At 40.8% G+C, this 16,495-nt stretch overlaps 1 protein-coding gene across 36 annotated transcripts in view; it reads left to right on the top strand.

The window, feature by feature from the left end:
* BBX (BBX high mobility group box domain containing) overlaps positions 1 to 16,495 on the top strand; it is a 138,293-nt gene that overhangs the window by 89,295 nt on the left and 32,503 nt on the right. For 28 of the 36 annotated variants that reach the window (XM_035540271.2, XM_035540267.2, XM_050708504.1 and 25 more), the window contains 5 exons: positions 256 to 323; positions 4,339 to 4,419; positions 6,640 to 6,720; positions 11,340 to 11,420; positions 14,722 to 14,802. In XM_035540271.2, coding sequence (XP_035396164.1) covers positions 256 to 323; positions 4,339 to 4,419; positions 6,640 to 6,720; positions 11,340 to 11,420; positions 14,722 to 14,802 — 392 coding nt within the window. The remainder of the gene's footprint in view (positions 1 to 255; positions 324 to 4,338; positions 4,420 to 6,639; positions 6,721 to 11,339; positions 11,421 to 14,721; positions 14,803 to 16,495) is intronic. The other 8 variants (XM_050708488.1, XM_035540285.2, XM_035540275.2 and 5 more) reach the window with 2 other exon arrangements.

Raw genomic sequence — 16,495 nt, 5'->3', positions numbered from 1 at the left:
CTTTGGCGGTGAAATTGTAAATCCACGCAATGAGGTGTTAAGCACACAAATCCAATTAAATCCTTCAAACAGCTTTGAGAGCCTCTCCCAGAGGGTGCAGAAATGGTTATTTGTGATTCTCTTGAACTGCCTTTTATGGCAGCTCGCTCAGAGTGTCTGTGACAAGTAGTCTTCTGGGGGTTTAACACTGCAAATGGTAGGCTCCTTAAACAAGCAAATGAATAAACTTCAGACTTGCTTTTACTCTTTTAACAGATCCTACACAAATGGGAGGCCTAAGTATGCTGCTTTTAGCCGGGGAGCATGCCCTGACTGCACAAGAGGTAAGGAACTCTCTCCTCTCCCTTACTACAAGCCATCAGTTTAAAAAGAGCTCTGAAAAGGACTATCGGTCAAGTGGGAAGTGGAATTTAAGACACATCTTAAGTAACCTCAGGTGGAACTGAAGTGTGAGCCCAGTGATGTGAGTCTTGTACTCCAACCATGACCATAGACATCAGGCCTGGGTTTGATACCACTTCTGTATCAACTCCACAGACTGATGAATATGTGATCAAACCAGGCAGGTCTGCCCAGTGAGAGGATGTTGTCGCAGATGGAAGGGTTGAGATACAGTGACTGTTAACAAACAGGCGGTGTGCAAGCTCTTTTGGGCAAGGGATTCATACGCTTACGTGCTTGTGTAACGCCTCATACAACTGCGGCCTTGGCGCTAACAGCAAAATAAATACTGAATAATTTCCATACAGTCAGTGTAATTACATATGCATTCTGAAACCATGCAAGTACTAACAAGTAATCAAAGTATTGCAGTCTATTCCTATTGACTAAGTCTTTATGTCTGAAGTTTGTCGTTCAGTTGCCATCACAAATGTTTTATTTTACAAAAGCTTACAGTAAATAAGAGTGTTTCTGTGTATCTTCAAGAGTGCAGGGACCTCCAGTCTTTCTTCAGACTGATTGTTACTCATGACCTACTTTATGGGCCAGTTTTGAAAATTGTTCAGAAGGTGGCTTGTATGTTGGGTAAAATAGGTAGTCATTCTCCTTTCGATTCAGGTGATTGGATATGGAGCAAATATTTCTTAGGCTTGTGTTGTCCCAAGTGCAGTAAAGTTCCTAAAAACTACTTAGGCCTGAATAACTGAGCAGCACTTCTGACTTGCCATCCTTGGGATAGCGGACAGAGGAGTCATAAGATGTTCACTTCCACATGCCTGGACAGCCTATGGTTGAACTTCCATGCTTATGCTTGAACAGTTTCACCCTCAAAACAACATTTGGGAGGTTAGCAGAACATACTGGGATGTGGTATGACAGGCTAAATAAGAAAAGCTCAAGAATTCATTGAGGAATTGGTATGATTCTTCCCTCTAAAATGGGGAGACTTGGGTTGTATTGACGTGGGGAGAAATCGGTGAACAAAAGTAACTGTTAAGTATCCTCCATGAAAAGGTTCAGGAGTTGCTTAACTCTGGAAAACATAGATAGTGATTTTATATGGATATGAGGCTATAAATTACATGCCATATATCTAAAACTTCAGCATTGGTACTAAAAAAAAAAAAAAAAAAAGAGATGGAATGTCATTTTAAAAAGAATCCTCTAAGTGATATCCTGTAGTCTTCATTGCTATTGAAGTTGTGTGTGTACATAGAAGAATCGCATGCATATATGTGATTCTTAAATTGGGGGACTGCCAGAGTTAGGGTTGCCTATCTACATTTAGTTTGACTGCTTGCATATGTATGATTATGCAGACTTGGGTGGCCTTGTAAGCAAACATCTTAAAATACTATTAGCATCTTAAAAGTTGTTGATACAAAGGAGGGGAGCACTGACACAGTTTGTTCAGAACCTCAGAAATGATGAGGAAAAGGATCCTTACGTAACAGCTCTGCTAATCCCGAGTAAATTTATTCAACGCCCACTGCTTTTCTGTTAAGCGTGTGCTAAATGGATATATAGGGGCTTTTCAAATCAGGTGGTTAAACTTAGCGTTGTCAGCACTCCAGACAGCAGGTAACAAAGCGAACATGCACCAGCAGGAAAAGGGAAAGAGGCACAGTAGTGATGCTTACAAAAGTGCTTTGGTCACCATCTTTCTGTGCTGGTTATGTTCCTATTTTTGTAATTTTTTTCAATAGACCAGAAGGCTTTTCATCTGATAACAGAATTCAGTGTTGATGTGTGATTGATTTCCAAACAGTGTCTTGAGCTCTTAAACAGGCAAGAAAAGTTAAAAACCTTAGCAACAGTAGATAAAGGATACGGATAAGCGAAGACTTTTCACCTGATATTTGGGTCCTTCCATCAGTTAAGCAGAATTGTGAGCACGTTTTGTCAAACACCTGAACAAAAATGTTTAACAGGACTGTTCTTGTAACTCTCGTTGCACGAGACAAAACCTCATCCTGCCACTTTTCTGCTAATTAAACAACTGGAATAAACCTGAAACTCCTCGAGGAATGCTCCTTGCGTTCAAGCTCCCTCCCTGCCACCCCCCCCTTCCCAAGGCCGTGAGGACAGTTGCTTGCCTTAGAGCAGCACCTAGTGGTCTCTGTGCTTACTTCCCAGAAAGCCCTGAATTTGTAGCACAGTCCAAAGCGTGGTTCTTCTGCCAGTTCCCCCGTGCTGCTGCCCTGCATATCAGGACCAGATCTTGGATCACTGAGTGAGGAAGGAGAACATGTGAGCCAGGTGCTGTCCTGTGTCTCTTTTGTTCATTTCAGAGCAGGCTATGGTAAGTAACCCACAAGGGACTGTGAGGATGCGGAGACAGCATCCTTACAGCTTCCTCCTGGCTGAGAATGAGCAGTTGTCTGGCCTGCGGTGCCAGGCTGCCCGGGGCCCGCACGCAGTGGTGTTGCCTGGGGTGTAAATCAGACACAAAGATTGTTTCAGTGCAGCTGAGGATAAGCCAGTAGGAGGAGAGAGGAGAAGAAACGATGCAATGTTGAGGACTCTTTATTACAGCAGGAAATGAGAGCTATGCAATGGCACTATTTGTACAACCGTTCCATTCAGTAATTATTGTATCTCTTCGGTCTGGTTCAGCGTGGCAGAGATTAGAAGCCCCAGAGATTGTTAATTTTCCCCAAGTTGGGAGTGTGGGCACAACAGCTCTTGTGTTGCAGAGGCAGAGCCACAGCAGATTCCCAAAGTGAAATGCGCTTGTGCACTTGCCATGCACGAGCATCTTGGGGCAACCAGTGGCAGGAGCAGCAGTACAAGCTGCATGTACTGTAGGCCTGGTGATTCTGTGGCACTTCGTTCTTGCAGGCAACAGATGCATTTGCTAGCCAAATCTCACGTGGCCATTCACCAATAAATACTATTGACACACTCATTCTGATAAGAAATGAGGTAAAAAATACATTTGCGTTGAAATATTTCAAATAACCTGGAATTTCATGAAAAATTGAAAATCATTAGGGGAAAAAAACTCCGTCTTGTTACCTACCTTTTGAAAATCCCACAAGGCCTCCTTCCTTTCTGCTGTTTTCTATGAGTTATGGTACGTACCATATTTTATATTAATAATGCCTCAGCTCCTAGGAGTCACACAGGTAAATATTTTACACTCAAACGTGTCATTTCCTATTCAGTACAATCCCTTTACGGAAGGATGCTTGAGTAACAAACTCCTGGCTAATAAGAGCAGTATGGGTAAGGTCTTAGGAAATCAGATGAGGCTGGCTGTTGGTTTGGGGTTTTGAGCAGTCATTTCTTTGTGTTTTGATTTCAGAAGTTATGATGCTTTATTGTACTGCTTCTCATAAGCACCCCTAAACAGATGTTTATGTTCATTATTTGAGCAGTTTAAGGTTTGTGGCACCCTTAACTACTTATTTTCATGCTGTGAAGTGATTAGCGATTATTTTTGTCACTAGGCAACCCTTAGTGGTTTCAAAAACTTCCTTTTTAGCTTCTAAGTAATTAATTTTCTTCAGAATGGAAGTGTAAATTAAAGAGGTAGTAGATAGCATCATGAATACAAGGTATCTGTGTATGCAGCCCAAAATCATCAATGTAGTATTTGTTGTGGAAGACTCTTCTGCAGTTTGGAATTAAAAAAAAAAAAACAACTATCCCTGGTATTTTCATACTCTTTTCTAATTAGGCAGTTGTGAAATACATTAAAATGGGTGCTAAGCTGTGTTTTCACCTTTTATTTTGATTCAACCAGGATTCGACCAGTCCAGGAATCTGAAACATTACATTGTCCATCTTAAACATAGCATGTTACTGCTGCCTGGTATTTCATTTTGCCCACTGTTGTTCTTAGCTTGAAAGAAAAAACCCTTGAGGTCTTACTCTCCATACTCCTTGTTTCAGGTTTCCTCGAGTACTTGCCAATCTGATGCGACTAATTCTATGGAAGCGTGTCAGAAGTCGTCATTGTTTCAGTTTGCAGAGGTGGGTTTCTTTAAAAGGGAATGTTTTTTGTTTGTGTTTTTTTTTTTTTCAAGAGCTACCTGGTGTTTAGCTGAAAGAGAAACTAAACACCTCTGACTGAAATTCATGGTAGTATTTCTTCCTTGTTTTGAGGTTTATGTTACAGTATCATGTATCTGGTAGATGTGTCTGGCTTGAAGTGCAGGAGATTGTGTTCAGGGACATGATTGAAACCCTAGAGCAATAATAGAGTTGTGGTTTAAGCAGTGATTTAGGATGTGTCATTCCTGCACTTAGGTATTAACTGGAGTCTTAGTGACTAAAGTCTCAACAGGTATATTTGGGTGTCATTTAGCCATTCTGACTGCTTTAGTCATTAACTCCCATCAAAAATAATTGTAGTTCTGGAACTTCCAAGATTTACTTCTATTCTGTAACCACAAAACAGCTCTATGCATCTATGCCTTGGTTTAGCAATGTAAAACATTTGTGTTAATATATTTCCACTAATAGCTATATAGTGCTACTGAACGGTTTTGTTTTTTTTTTTGCTTTTGTTTTTAAATACTCCATATTTAATTCAAGCTCTAATGAATTTAATTGACAAAAATAACATGACGCAAATGAGATTGCAAAGAGTCCTGGCCCTTTGTAAGCATCACTTGCTTGTTTATGTCTTTTTCAGCTTCTTAAATGATCATAATTTAGTGGCTTAAATATTTAGCTGTATAAATATTGATTGTACAGGATGCTGGGTGGCATTTGAAAAGGTGCGTTTGGAAAGAAAGTTTATTACAGCAGGGGCTTCTTTTATTAGCTGGTTTCAGACCAGCCATGAATCTTACTGTCTTAATACTCCTTGCTGTATGCACCTTCATATTCCTCCCTAAATGTCATCACTTAAGGAGTAGATATATACCAGGCCCGGCATACAGAAAGCGTGATTTTGTTTTAACATTAACCCACAAGACCTTGAGTTCTAACTTAAGATCTGAGGCTTTGAAAATGTATTAGAAAATGATTAATGCACTGATCCTTTATTTCTGATTAAAGGTAATGGCCAGAATGAAATACATAACCTGTGATTAGGCTCCTAAACAGCCTGCTGGCTTGTCTTGTTAGGAAATGCCTGGCTTGCTGTTAATGAAAACAATACTTAAAGGCTTCTTAAAATTGGTTAATTCCAGTGTTAATTAATGGTACTAATTCAACATCCATCTTCCAGTATTTCTGAGATACTTTTGTGTACTTAAACTGTCAGTTGAGCAACATAAAACATTGTATAGTTCCTTTTGATAAGTCTGCTCCTTCAATTTCCTTGTTCCCTGTCTTTTAACCAGTATGAAAAATATCGGTGCAGTTATTGAGTTCATTTTACAATGCCCAAGCAGGAAAGAGCCAGAATCCTGTGGTAGTAGCAAGAACTGTGTTGCGTGCTGCAAGATATGCTCTTGCTAAGGGTTCATGACCTCTGCTTTTTCTTACCAACCAAAGAACTTCAGTGGGTTCCAGGAAACAAGCTCGTCTGCACTGCTAAAGCTTGTAGTTTAGAAGTAGTTCACTGATCAACAATTAGAAATGCGTATTAGCTCATTCATTTTATTTTTCAACAACATTAATCAGTTTGTAGTGAGGCTGTGCCTAATTAGTACGTGATGGGTTTGTGTGTCAATGACAAAATAAATAGTACTTGTACCTAGGTCTGTGATGAATTCAAAGTGTAATTTGCAACCAAAAAAAATTGACACGAGCTACATAGTTTAAAAAAAAAAAGTTCCCTTAGTCTCTGGGATAGAACTGGTATCTTTTCTAAAAGTGCATGCATATGTTGTGTCCCTGCCCACACTTATCTTCCACGCTGAGCAGCAATTTGTGCTCTATCAGCACCACCATTCTGTGGCTCGGTCTTTTCACTGAACAGTGAAATACAACCTAGTGTTAAGTTTTTGTTGTTAACCCTCTTTTGACATGTCAATGGGCAAACAAAAGCCCTTCAAAAAACGTTCTAGCCTGTTCTGTTGATCCTAGGAAGGTTTTCATTGTAAAAAATGATTCAAGATCACTATTTCCATGTCTCCTGGGAAAGCAGGTACTGTGCTTTGTAGGGGTATGCTGGGACTCATCTGCATGTTCGTTGGTACCGATGGTCTTTCAGTATCATGGATCAGAAATTTCACATGTTGAAGTTTGATAATGAAAGTAAAGAGTTAAGCGATGCAAAAATAATTGTTTTCTTGACAGATCTCTTCAAGCACATCACAGCCAGGAGTCCCAGGAGCTGTAAAACAAACTGAGGAGTCTGCATTGTTTCAGTTTGCTGAGGTATAATAGCTAAAATATGATGGGGGAGGATGGGAATAAGCAATGAACCAATAAGGGCTGTCGCTGAATGGTTAATCACCCTTTCTCTTAAGAGGCTCCCACCAGTAGATGTTTATCTTCATGACAGCATTGCATTAAGAAAATCCTGAGGGGAAAAAAGCAGTGATTTGAAGAGATGTCCATAGTGTACACAAAAGATAGTGGATAAAAAGCTGTAAAAAAGATACAGCTGCTCCAGAGGCAGGAAACCTTTGAAAAATAAACTTGCAGGCTAAAGGAAGCTTACCATAGCTACAAGGATATGTAACAGCACTGTTAGGTGGTGACATCTAAGTCTATAAGTTGTCCTCCCTCCTTCATGTATTGAAAATTTAGAGTCGTTAAGAGATTGTTTTTATGAATTTCTTCTCTACATGTTTAATGTGCTTCTACAAATTGATTTTTGACACCTATTCTCTTCTTGCCCATTTGGGGGAGTCTGGTACTACTTGCAGAATCTCTTATGCTGAATGTATATTTAGGGTGTGTGTGAAAAGAGCTGGCGCTATCCTGGAGGAACGTAAGGGGATGAAAAGATAATGCTGTTGATTATGCCATGTGCTTACAGAGGTTTGACTACAGACAACATGCTTACTTCTATTAAATGTTAAGCTAATTATATACTGTGCATTTTTAGCTTGGCTGGCATGTGCTTTGATGTGTTCCTTAAGTCCAATTAGAAAAAATAAATAATAATTTACTGATTCAGGTGCCATAAAATACCTGAATAGAAACACCTCTATAAAAGATACAGTAGAGTTGATGTCTCTGATTGTAAAAACGTTTTTATACATGCTATCATTTTTTAAATTACAGATTAAATTGGAAAGTTCTTTTGAGAATATTAGTGGATTTTAGCAGGATGAAGCCATTTGATGAAATCAAGCTTTCAAAGAAAGTAAAAGATCTACAGTGTGGAACATTCCTGTGACTTTTCTTGCCAAGTCTCACACTAGTGAATCTGCTAATTTAGTCTCAAAAATCTTACATTTTAATTCTACATCATTTTTTGCTGTATGCAGAGTTGAACGGGGTATGAAATACCTTGATTACAGCATTTTCAAATCATACTATAAAGCTTGACTCAGCCATACCTTCAAAATTTTACAGAACCTAAAATCAATTCGTCTTGTACATGAACAAACAACAGCAAACCTGAAAATTGTCTTAAGGATGTGACAGCGTATTTAATCTCATACCGCTATGCTATGCCAGCTCACTTGTCAAAGTGGAGTGCATCTATGAATCATCAAATGTTAGGAAGAAAAGGTGCTTAGAAAGTTAATTAGAAACTGGAGAGGACAGCGTTAATGTCAGGGTTAATCTTTTTCCTGTTAAAAATACTAAAATATGTCTGCAGTCTGGAGGGGGGTGGATTTTTTTTTAGGTTGTTTTTTTTTCAGTGTCTGGAAATAACAGAACCCACTACAAAAAAAAATAATCTTTTTTTCCCCATGGTTATTTCTCCAGTGTTATGCTTTTGTTGTGAAGCCTTAATGGCAGTGACTAACATCATGTTTTATCTAAAGCAATAGAGAAATGGCTTTAAGATTGCAGCCTGATTTTCATTTACTTTGTTCCAGGGGAAAATACTATGCATGCTAAAGAACCTCTTTAAGCTTTTTATTATTATTATTCCTGCTATTAAAGCTGCCTGTGCTCCTTCAAATATAAGGGCTTTCATTTGCACAGGGTGTCTTTGTCAAGTTTGGCAAAAATCCCGTTCCTTAATGCGCCACTTCTTACTGGGTCCTGTCTATATGAATGCATCTCTGCATTTAGTAAGCTAAATTATGGTAAGCAATTTGCAGTAGGCTGCTGTCACCACTGTACAAAGCTACAAAAGAAAAACGAGAGGGAGAAAAAGTAGTTATTTAGCCAGTGGCCAAGCAGACCTGTGAAGAAATGCGAATTGTGCTGTGGTCTGATGTGCCTGCAGTCTTTTGGCAGCCGTCCCACCTCATTTTTGGTTCTGGCTGGGCGTTCTTCATATGTTTCCTGTCTCTTTACTGCTGTTGCGGCAGGCTGAGTGAGAGTGAGTCTTTGTGAGGACAGTGATCCCATTGAGTAGGTATGGCATTTTAAATGGACACCTCTACCCTGGAGTACAAGGCCGCTGTCACTCAGAAAGGGCTCGTTGCATTGATGCCGTCTGGGATTCTTTCTTCTATAGAGCCTCAGCCTGGCTGGCTGGCCCAAGTGTCGCAGTCTTCAATTAAAGCTGATGAGGATGTGGCTAATGAGGCCTGCCCGGTGTTGTCTCGCCACAAGAGATGATTAGAGGCTTGGGAGTGAGACTGTGTTGGGTCCTGTGGGTGTGCAGGCAGCCAGTGCACCGGCCTTCCAAGATGATGTGATGTCCTCATAAGTTTGTTGTTTTGTTTGGGTTTTTGTTTGTTTGTTTTTATTTTTGGTGTGTTTCCAAGTTACATTCTTGGCTTTTTCTCTCTGCTCTGATCTTGCAAATGCTCGGTCCCGCTTTTGCCCCTCTCACTTGTACCGTTATGGAAGGCCATTATGTAGGCCAGTGACTTCTCAGCAGTGGGCTGTGCTGCTTGGCATGGCGCTTGTTTGCGGGCCGTCTGGCCACATGGGCTGGTGGCTGTCATCCTCCTTGCCAAGTGAGGGAGGCAGAGCAGATGGGCCCCTTTGCTCTCTTGGTCATACTGGCTGTGTGTTTGGCAAACGCGAACAGATGGTGAGGACTGCTTCGCAGGGAAGGAACACGAGGACCTCTTAGATTTACTTAGTTAAACTCTGATCCTTAAATAAACAAAGAAAATGCTTCCAGAGAGCGACAGCAGTAACATTGCTAGTTTAACCCTCTTCACTTACAGGTCCTCTTCTGAGGTTTTTCTCTAGGTGATGTAACAAAAATACAATCGTATCCAGCATGCAGCAAGATGGGATTCTCCTTGCTAGTCCAGCAGGTTATCAGTATTAGAGAAAAATGCACGCTTGAGGATGGGTCTGTCCGTGCTGCATTCTCACATACTCGCTTTCAGTAGACCTGAGGGCAGCCCTTTCTGTTCATTTCTGTGCTGAACAGACGGTTTGAATCCAAAACTTCTGGTCAAAATGCTGTGAAATTTGGAGTGTGAGATCTAGTCAGTATCTTGTCTTCCAGCCTTCCCTTAGGTAAAGCTGCAGTTTTCCCAAGTAAAGTCCTTACATAAATTAGACAAATATACCAGAACAAGTGCTAATTTTGTCTCTCGCTGTTTGTTTTCTTGACTACGAAGAGAATTTTTTTTGCTGAAAATGTTGCCTCCCTTTCTTCCAATTAGTACTACAGGGGATCTCGCTTGCATTTTGTTAGAAGTGCTCGTGCTATTGTCAAGCCTGTATCTTTTAGCCTTTTCTCACATTGTGCCTCAGAAGGCACGACATGTCTACATGTTCTCAGGTTATACTTTAAGGTGTGGGTGTTTCTGTCCTTATTCTGCCATTCATACTGCACTGAAGAAATTAAGAACTGCAATTGTATTACACTGGAAGGAAGATAAAATTAAGGCTCTTTTCCTACAAAGTGCAGCATACAGGAGCCCTTCCTCCTGAGTTGAGTCTTGGGATCCTGAGTGGGTTCACTGAACTGTGTCAAAGGAAAACTAGGATTTTGAATAATTTTAGTTTAATACTAAATTATTAATGCACAGTCAAATATTATTCACTATATCTTAAATAGCTGGCAGTAAAATGGTGGTGGATATTCATAATTTGTTTTTCATCTAATGAAACTCCTTGACTGACAAAAGGCTGTTTGGATAATAAAGTTTTTTTTTTTTTTTTTTTTTTAGAAAAAGAAAGAAATAAGAGGCTATATTTAACTTCTGCATCTGAAAGGTCATGGTCATAAGTGTGATTTTTATAATGAGGTAGATGCCATAGAAATACTGGTGGTCTTGTCCCTGATCCTAGAGTTTTTCAAGGCTTCCAGGCCAAATGCTACCATGTAGTGCCATGACAAACAAAATCAAATATGAGAAATAATGAAAAATTGTTGTGTTGTTGAACTAATAATGCTGCTATTGGAAGCAGATCAGAACAGTTTGGCTGCAAAAGCAATTCTGAAGTGCAGTGGTAGTTATTTACCAAGTGCTGGTGCTGGCACACCACCATCTATTTAGAAGGCTAAATCTGATGCCCAGGTGTAAAGTTATCTTTTTCCTAACGGAGGAAAGGAAGTGAAACAAGCACCCAGTGCCTGTGGAGGCAAATGGTCCTCCTGTGTACCTGACCAAATGGGAAATACTGCCCAGGCTTTCCAGGAGAATTTTAACCTTTAGCACCACGGATAATGTTTTTTTAGCAACAAGTGTGTTTTGTTCACTTGGAATCACATAAAACACACAGCATGATCAGAATATTATCTGTGTTTATATCCTGCTAACTTCTAAATGGCTGTTAAGTGTTTCTTGGATGGGATTGTTAATTTGAAGTAGGGCCTTCTGCCAGGAAGATATAAAAGTGACTGATTTAACTAACTCTTTTCTTCAATTTCTTCACTCATTTTCTCCTTTCCTGTCTGTCTTTCATGGTTACCACTGAAATATTTTCTCCTCTGTTCATTTAAAACCTAGATTTCATCAAATACTTCCCAGTTGTCAAGTCCTGAGCCAGTAAAGCACTGTGGGAAATCGGCACTCTTCCAGTTGGCGGAGGTAAAGTTATATCCATTAGCATCACAATGGGAAGATATGTGTATTTTTTCTCCAAAAAAGTGTGAATTGTGCAAGGTTTGCTCTAGCATCAAATTTAGTATTTCCAGAAACATAAACTAGCAAATAATCAAATAGTAAGACAGAGAATTAGGCAGTTGCAGTGGCCCTGGGGACCTAGGTCTTCTTTATGCACTTTTTAAACATGTATAGCTTCTTGGAGACCACAGAAAAAGTGCTTCCTTTCAGGAATAGTAACCTTATAACTGTAATAAAAACAAAGCTCAGAACAATAGCAAAGACGAGACAATGGCATTCTTTCTAATGAAGAAGTGAATACTAGGATTCAAAAAATAAAGCTTTGGTATAAGGACTGGAAGGTGCATTGCTGAATCGGGGACCAAAAGTAATAAAAGTAGACTTTGAGATCATCCACGAATCCGTATGAAAAGTTGGAAGTAGTTTACTGAATTATAAAATTGGCAGTCGTCAGCAGTCATCAAGAATACTAGGTGAGGTTTCTCAACGGTCCTGGAAATTCCCTGAGAGTCTTGCATGTAATCTTGTAGAGGTCACTGCTTTGATAAGGATAAATCACCCAAACTTGTGAGGCTTGGCCTGCAAATATTATTCCTCTTGATGACTGAAAGATGAAAATACTTGCTGCTTTCAGGCTAATAAGAGAAGTTGCTGCCACCTTACTCGTTACTTTTTTTTTTTGCTTGCTTTTTCAAAATCGCTTCCTATTTCAGTGAGAAAAATGGTTCTTTGGATCCCATCTGGTGGCATCCATCCATCTGCATGTTCTTGCTGCTGTGGTTAATACATCTCAGGGGAGGAAAAGCTATTGGAAGCGCTAAAAGAAAACACCGTGCTTTGAGCCTGCACTGATGACTGTTTCATGCTTTGTTCAATGGATAGTAATGCTCCTAGGAAGACTGACTTTATAGGTCATGAGTAGAAGAAAATCTGCCTTACCCTAGAGGCAGTCTCTGGCAGTGCTAGAGTTTGTTGGTGTGTGCTACATTGTCAGCAGTGCCAATGTAAGTCTAATTGCACCTACCTGTGATTAGAGATCCATACAGACCTATGACCACTGCAGCACTGGGGCAGCACAAAGGCTTGTAACACTAATCAGGGACACCAGAAGTTTTTGAAGTGTCCTTTGTCACAGGACAGCAGTGTGTTCTGAGTGGTGCTGTTCTGGAGTAAGGCTGTTGCTGAGTCCAGCCTGACTTTTGGAAGTTGCCATTGAAAGTTGTGATGCGACTGTGAAGCCCCAAGGGCAAGGGAAGTCTAGGCACCTGTCTGTCCACAGGAGTGCAGAGTTTGTCCTGCAGTTGGTCACAGAAGTGAATCTGAACATGGCAGGGTGATGTTGCCATGTTGGACAGGTTTTCACAATCTCTGTCTTGGCAATTGCTTGGCTAGATTCCTACAAACCTAATTATATATATAAAATGAATGTTAAAGACTCTGATTTAAACTGACACAGGCACGGCAGACATGCTAAGCACATCTTCCTTATCTCTAGCTCTTGTAGTATATTAGTACTGTTCTTTGTTGGTGGATTTTTGGTTTTGTGTTTTTCAGTTTTGGAGATCTCTGTAATGCTGGTCTGTAACTGGACAAATAAAATGAGAGATTCAGCTTAACTTTTCAGACAGCAGCTCCAGATCTGATCTGGATGATCCCAGGCTAATGTGTTCATATCACCTCGAGGCCTCTTAGGTTTGCAAGTTCATTTGGCAGGCATTTGTGCTGTGCCACTGTAACTCCAAAGCGCAGGTGCTGCGCACCAGAGGGGGCTGGACTGCTGTCTCCGTGCTGCTGGCATGGCAGGGATCCGGGGCGTGGGAGACTGTCAGCTTCAGCACAGCACACTGCTCTGCTTCTCCTTCATCTCTGCTATGTGGATTAACCAACTTTATCCCCCCGCTTTCTACGCCTTCCCTTTTGATATTTCACAGTATTTCACAGATGGTGATAAAATAAAGTGTAGAAGTGGGTTTAATTCTTTCCTAAAGAATTCTAAGAATTTCTAAGCTCCTAAAAACAGTTGGAGCAGCCGTGCTGCACGCTGAAGCCTGGAAGGCTGCTGCTGCTCAGCTCTGCCGAGTCTCCTCAGTGCCTGAATACATGCTTTGTCTTCAGCCTTCAGTACAGAGGGATGACAGCGAGGGGAGGCAGCGGCGGACAAGTGTGTGTCACCTCCAGGAGGCAAGGAGGCCGCTTCTGCCACAGAGGGCTAGCAGCACTAACAATGTGTGGCTGTACGCAGCCTTCAGAGGCTTGGGCTGGAATCGTCAGAGGTTGGGAGAAGCTGTGAAATGCTGCAGCTTCCAGTGGACATAGAGAATTTTTAACCTTTTTTCTTTCCTGTGTTGGTAGAGAGCAGTGAAAACTGAGCTGAGTGGGGTTGATGGGAAGGCTAACTAAAGTGTTGAAAGTGCTTCAGTGCCCCAGTCCCTAGCATTCCAGCTCTTTCCAATGAAGCAATTATAAGAAACCTGCAAGCCTGATCAAAGATTATGGGTACATGCTTAACAGCAGAATATTTTCTTCTTTGTACTGATGTCCAGTCCTGAGACTGATGTTATAATAAATTTAGAAAATGATCATTTCCTTGCAGCAAGCTCAAAACTGATACAAAACACTAAAATACTGAAGAGCATTACAATTTAATACAAGAAAAAAAAAGTTCCTAGAGAATAATCAGATAACTGCTTACTGAACAGCTTCCCATACACTGGAAAGTAATAACCAAAGGTTACCAAAGGCTTAAGGGCTCCTACTGCACTTTGGTTTCATAGCATCTCTGCTATGAGTCCAGTAGGACATCAGCAGGTAGTGCCATGTCCTGACAGAGCTAACCTTCTTAGGCCAGGACCAAGAAATTATTTTTCCAAGCCAACATCTGCCTAGGCTTTCAGAACCATCAGCTGGATTGCATGCTGGTGTAGACTGGTGCAATGCTCTTGGCCCTGGCAGAGCCCTGGAGTCTATTTACATGTGAGAGAACATGTTCTTCAACTCGTCCTTCAAAGACAGTCCTGGCAAGAAAATCCCCAAGTCTGGAAGTAGCTTTTAATGTCCAGTGGTATTGTCCACCAGAGCAGTGATCAAGTGGGATTTTATTTATTACAGCATGTGCAGGTCTACACTTTTTTGATAATGTAATCTTATGAATGAATTTTGGGAAGAGGAAGGAAATAATCCTTTCAAAAGCCATGTAACAAGCATAAAATAATTGTACTGGTAAAATATTGTTTTTCTTTATTCTCCTCCTCTGTTTTTTCTTTAGATTTCTTCGAGTACATCCCATTCAGGTCCTTCTGATTTAACAAAGCAGTGTGGAACATCAGCATTATTTCAGCTGGCAGAGGTAGTATTAAAACACTGGTGACTAATTACCACAGGTGCAGTGGGGTGGAGAAGTTAATGATATTGATAGCCCAAGACTGGAAGGCAGTACGTTGCTACAGTTATAATTACACTGTTGCTTATAGAAGCCTAAATTATCTTGGCTTGGGTGCTATAAATTAAGATTTCTCCAGACTAGCCATCAATTTGGAGGCCTCTAAGCATCCATGCTGCAGCTGATGAGAAGTACCTAGTCCCTTGTGGCAAAGGGGTTAGCCAATCTCCATTTGAATTGTTTCAATTAATTCTTTTAGGGACTGGGGTTTTGACTGGTTTGGTTTGGTTTGGTGGGGGGGGGGGGGGTACATGGGGGCAGGGAGGAACTGACGTGAAGGGCTCGATTAGTCTGTTCAGATTACATCGCCATTACAAATACCCGTTAAAGGGCATTAGCCACTTTTTTTTCTCCTTTTGTGCGTACTGTTTATTGAACTGGGGAAAAAACAGGTCAATAACTTCTATAGAAACTCTGTTACAATGATTCTCTCAGCAGCTACTCCTTCTGGGAACAGTTGAAGCTAATGGCCTTTTATGGAAATGTATTTATTTTGTTTGTAAGCCTTTTTCAAGCTTCCCAATCTTGAAGGCTGTGATTTCCAAGTTTGTTTAGAGCTCACAAAACAAAAAAAAAACACCTGTTTTTTGTAGCCATACCTATAGCCTTCTGCACTATTGGCTGCTGCAGAAGAAGCAAAGGTATAAAGAGGTTAAAAAACATGGGCAGGTTGTGACGGTGGGGGCATTTAATTGACAAAATATTATTCTTGTTCAATGAATTACATTTTTAAGATTGATCTTTAGCTTTTGGAAATCACAGGCTGTGTTTATGTTGCAGTGCATTAAAAAAGTCACAGTAAAAAAGTACCTCTGTGCCAGAGCCCACGTCAGCATAGTTACACAGTTCCCCCACTGCATAATTCACTCTGCTTCCTTACAGCCACTGTGCTGCCAAAGCTCCAGTGTTTCCAATGATCAGCCTAGCTTGACCTTCTTCTATCCCATGTAGAAGGAATTTCAGAAGCTTATTTCAGATCAGAAACTTATTTCGGACTTCAGTCATTGCTTTTGTACTCGTATATTGGTGTAAGAGATCTCTTTAGTTTGTAAGAAAAAATACCTTGCCAATTTGAGAAATAGAAAATTGACCTAAAGAGAACCCAACTGATCTGCAGCGTACATCCATCCTGACCATATGGCCCATGGGCTGAGCTGCAGGGTAAGCTCCTGATGCCTGGTTCAAAGCAAGCCTCTTCCAGCTGGTTTCAGTCCAGGTAGCTGTTCGGTTGATGGTTGTTTTAAAAACAAAATAGCACTTGGAGTTCAGCTTAGGAGGTTTTAAGAGGGAGAGCAAGAAGAAGAAAACATGCCTTCCCAAGGCAACTGCTTGTTGCTGTGAAGTACTGCTACCACCTCTAGCAGTGTCAGTATGGCTTGCAAGGGATCCAAAACCGAGTGGATCTTCCAGGTCATTGCTGAAGGAACATGGCAGTTTGAGGACCTTGCTGTAGCTCTTCTTCTGAACACTGCTGTTCCTCAGACAGAATGAGCGTTTTGGTTTCCATTAATGTTATCTCCAGGAGGAGATAACCATGGCAACTACTGCTGCTTTGCAGTTCCTTGCAGAACAAGACTGTGGCATAAGAAGAAAGATTTGG

Source organism: Cygnus atratus, chromosome 1 (genome assembly GCF_013377495.2).
Source record: "Cygnus atratus isolate AKBS03 ecotype Queensland, Australia chromosome 1, CAtr_DNAZoo_HiC_assembly, whole genome shotgun sequence".
In the NCBI taxonomy this organism is placed as follows: Eukaryota; Metazoa; Chordata; class Aves; order Anseriformes; family Anatidae; genus Cygnus; species Cygnus atratus.
Note: the sequence above shows the minus strand (reverse complement) of the source record. Positions and strands in the feature narration are given on the sequence as shown.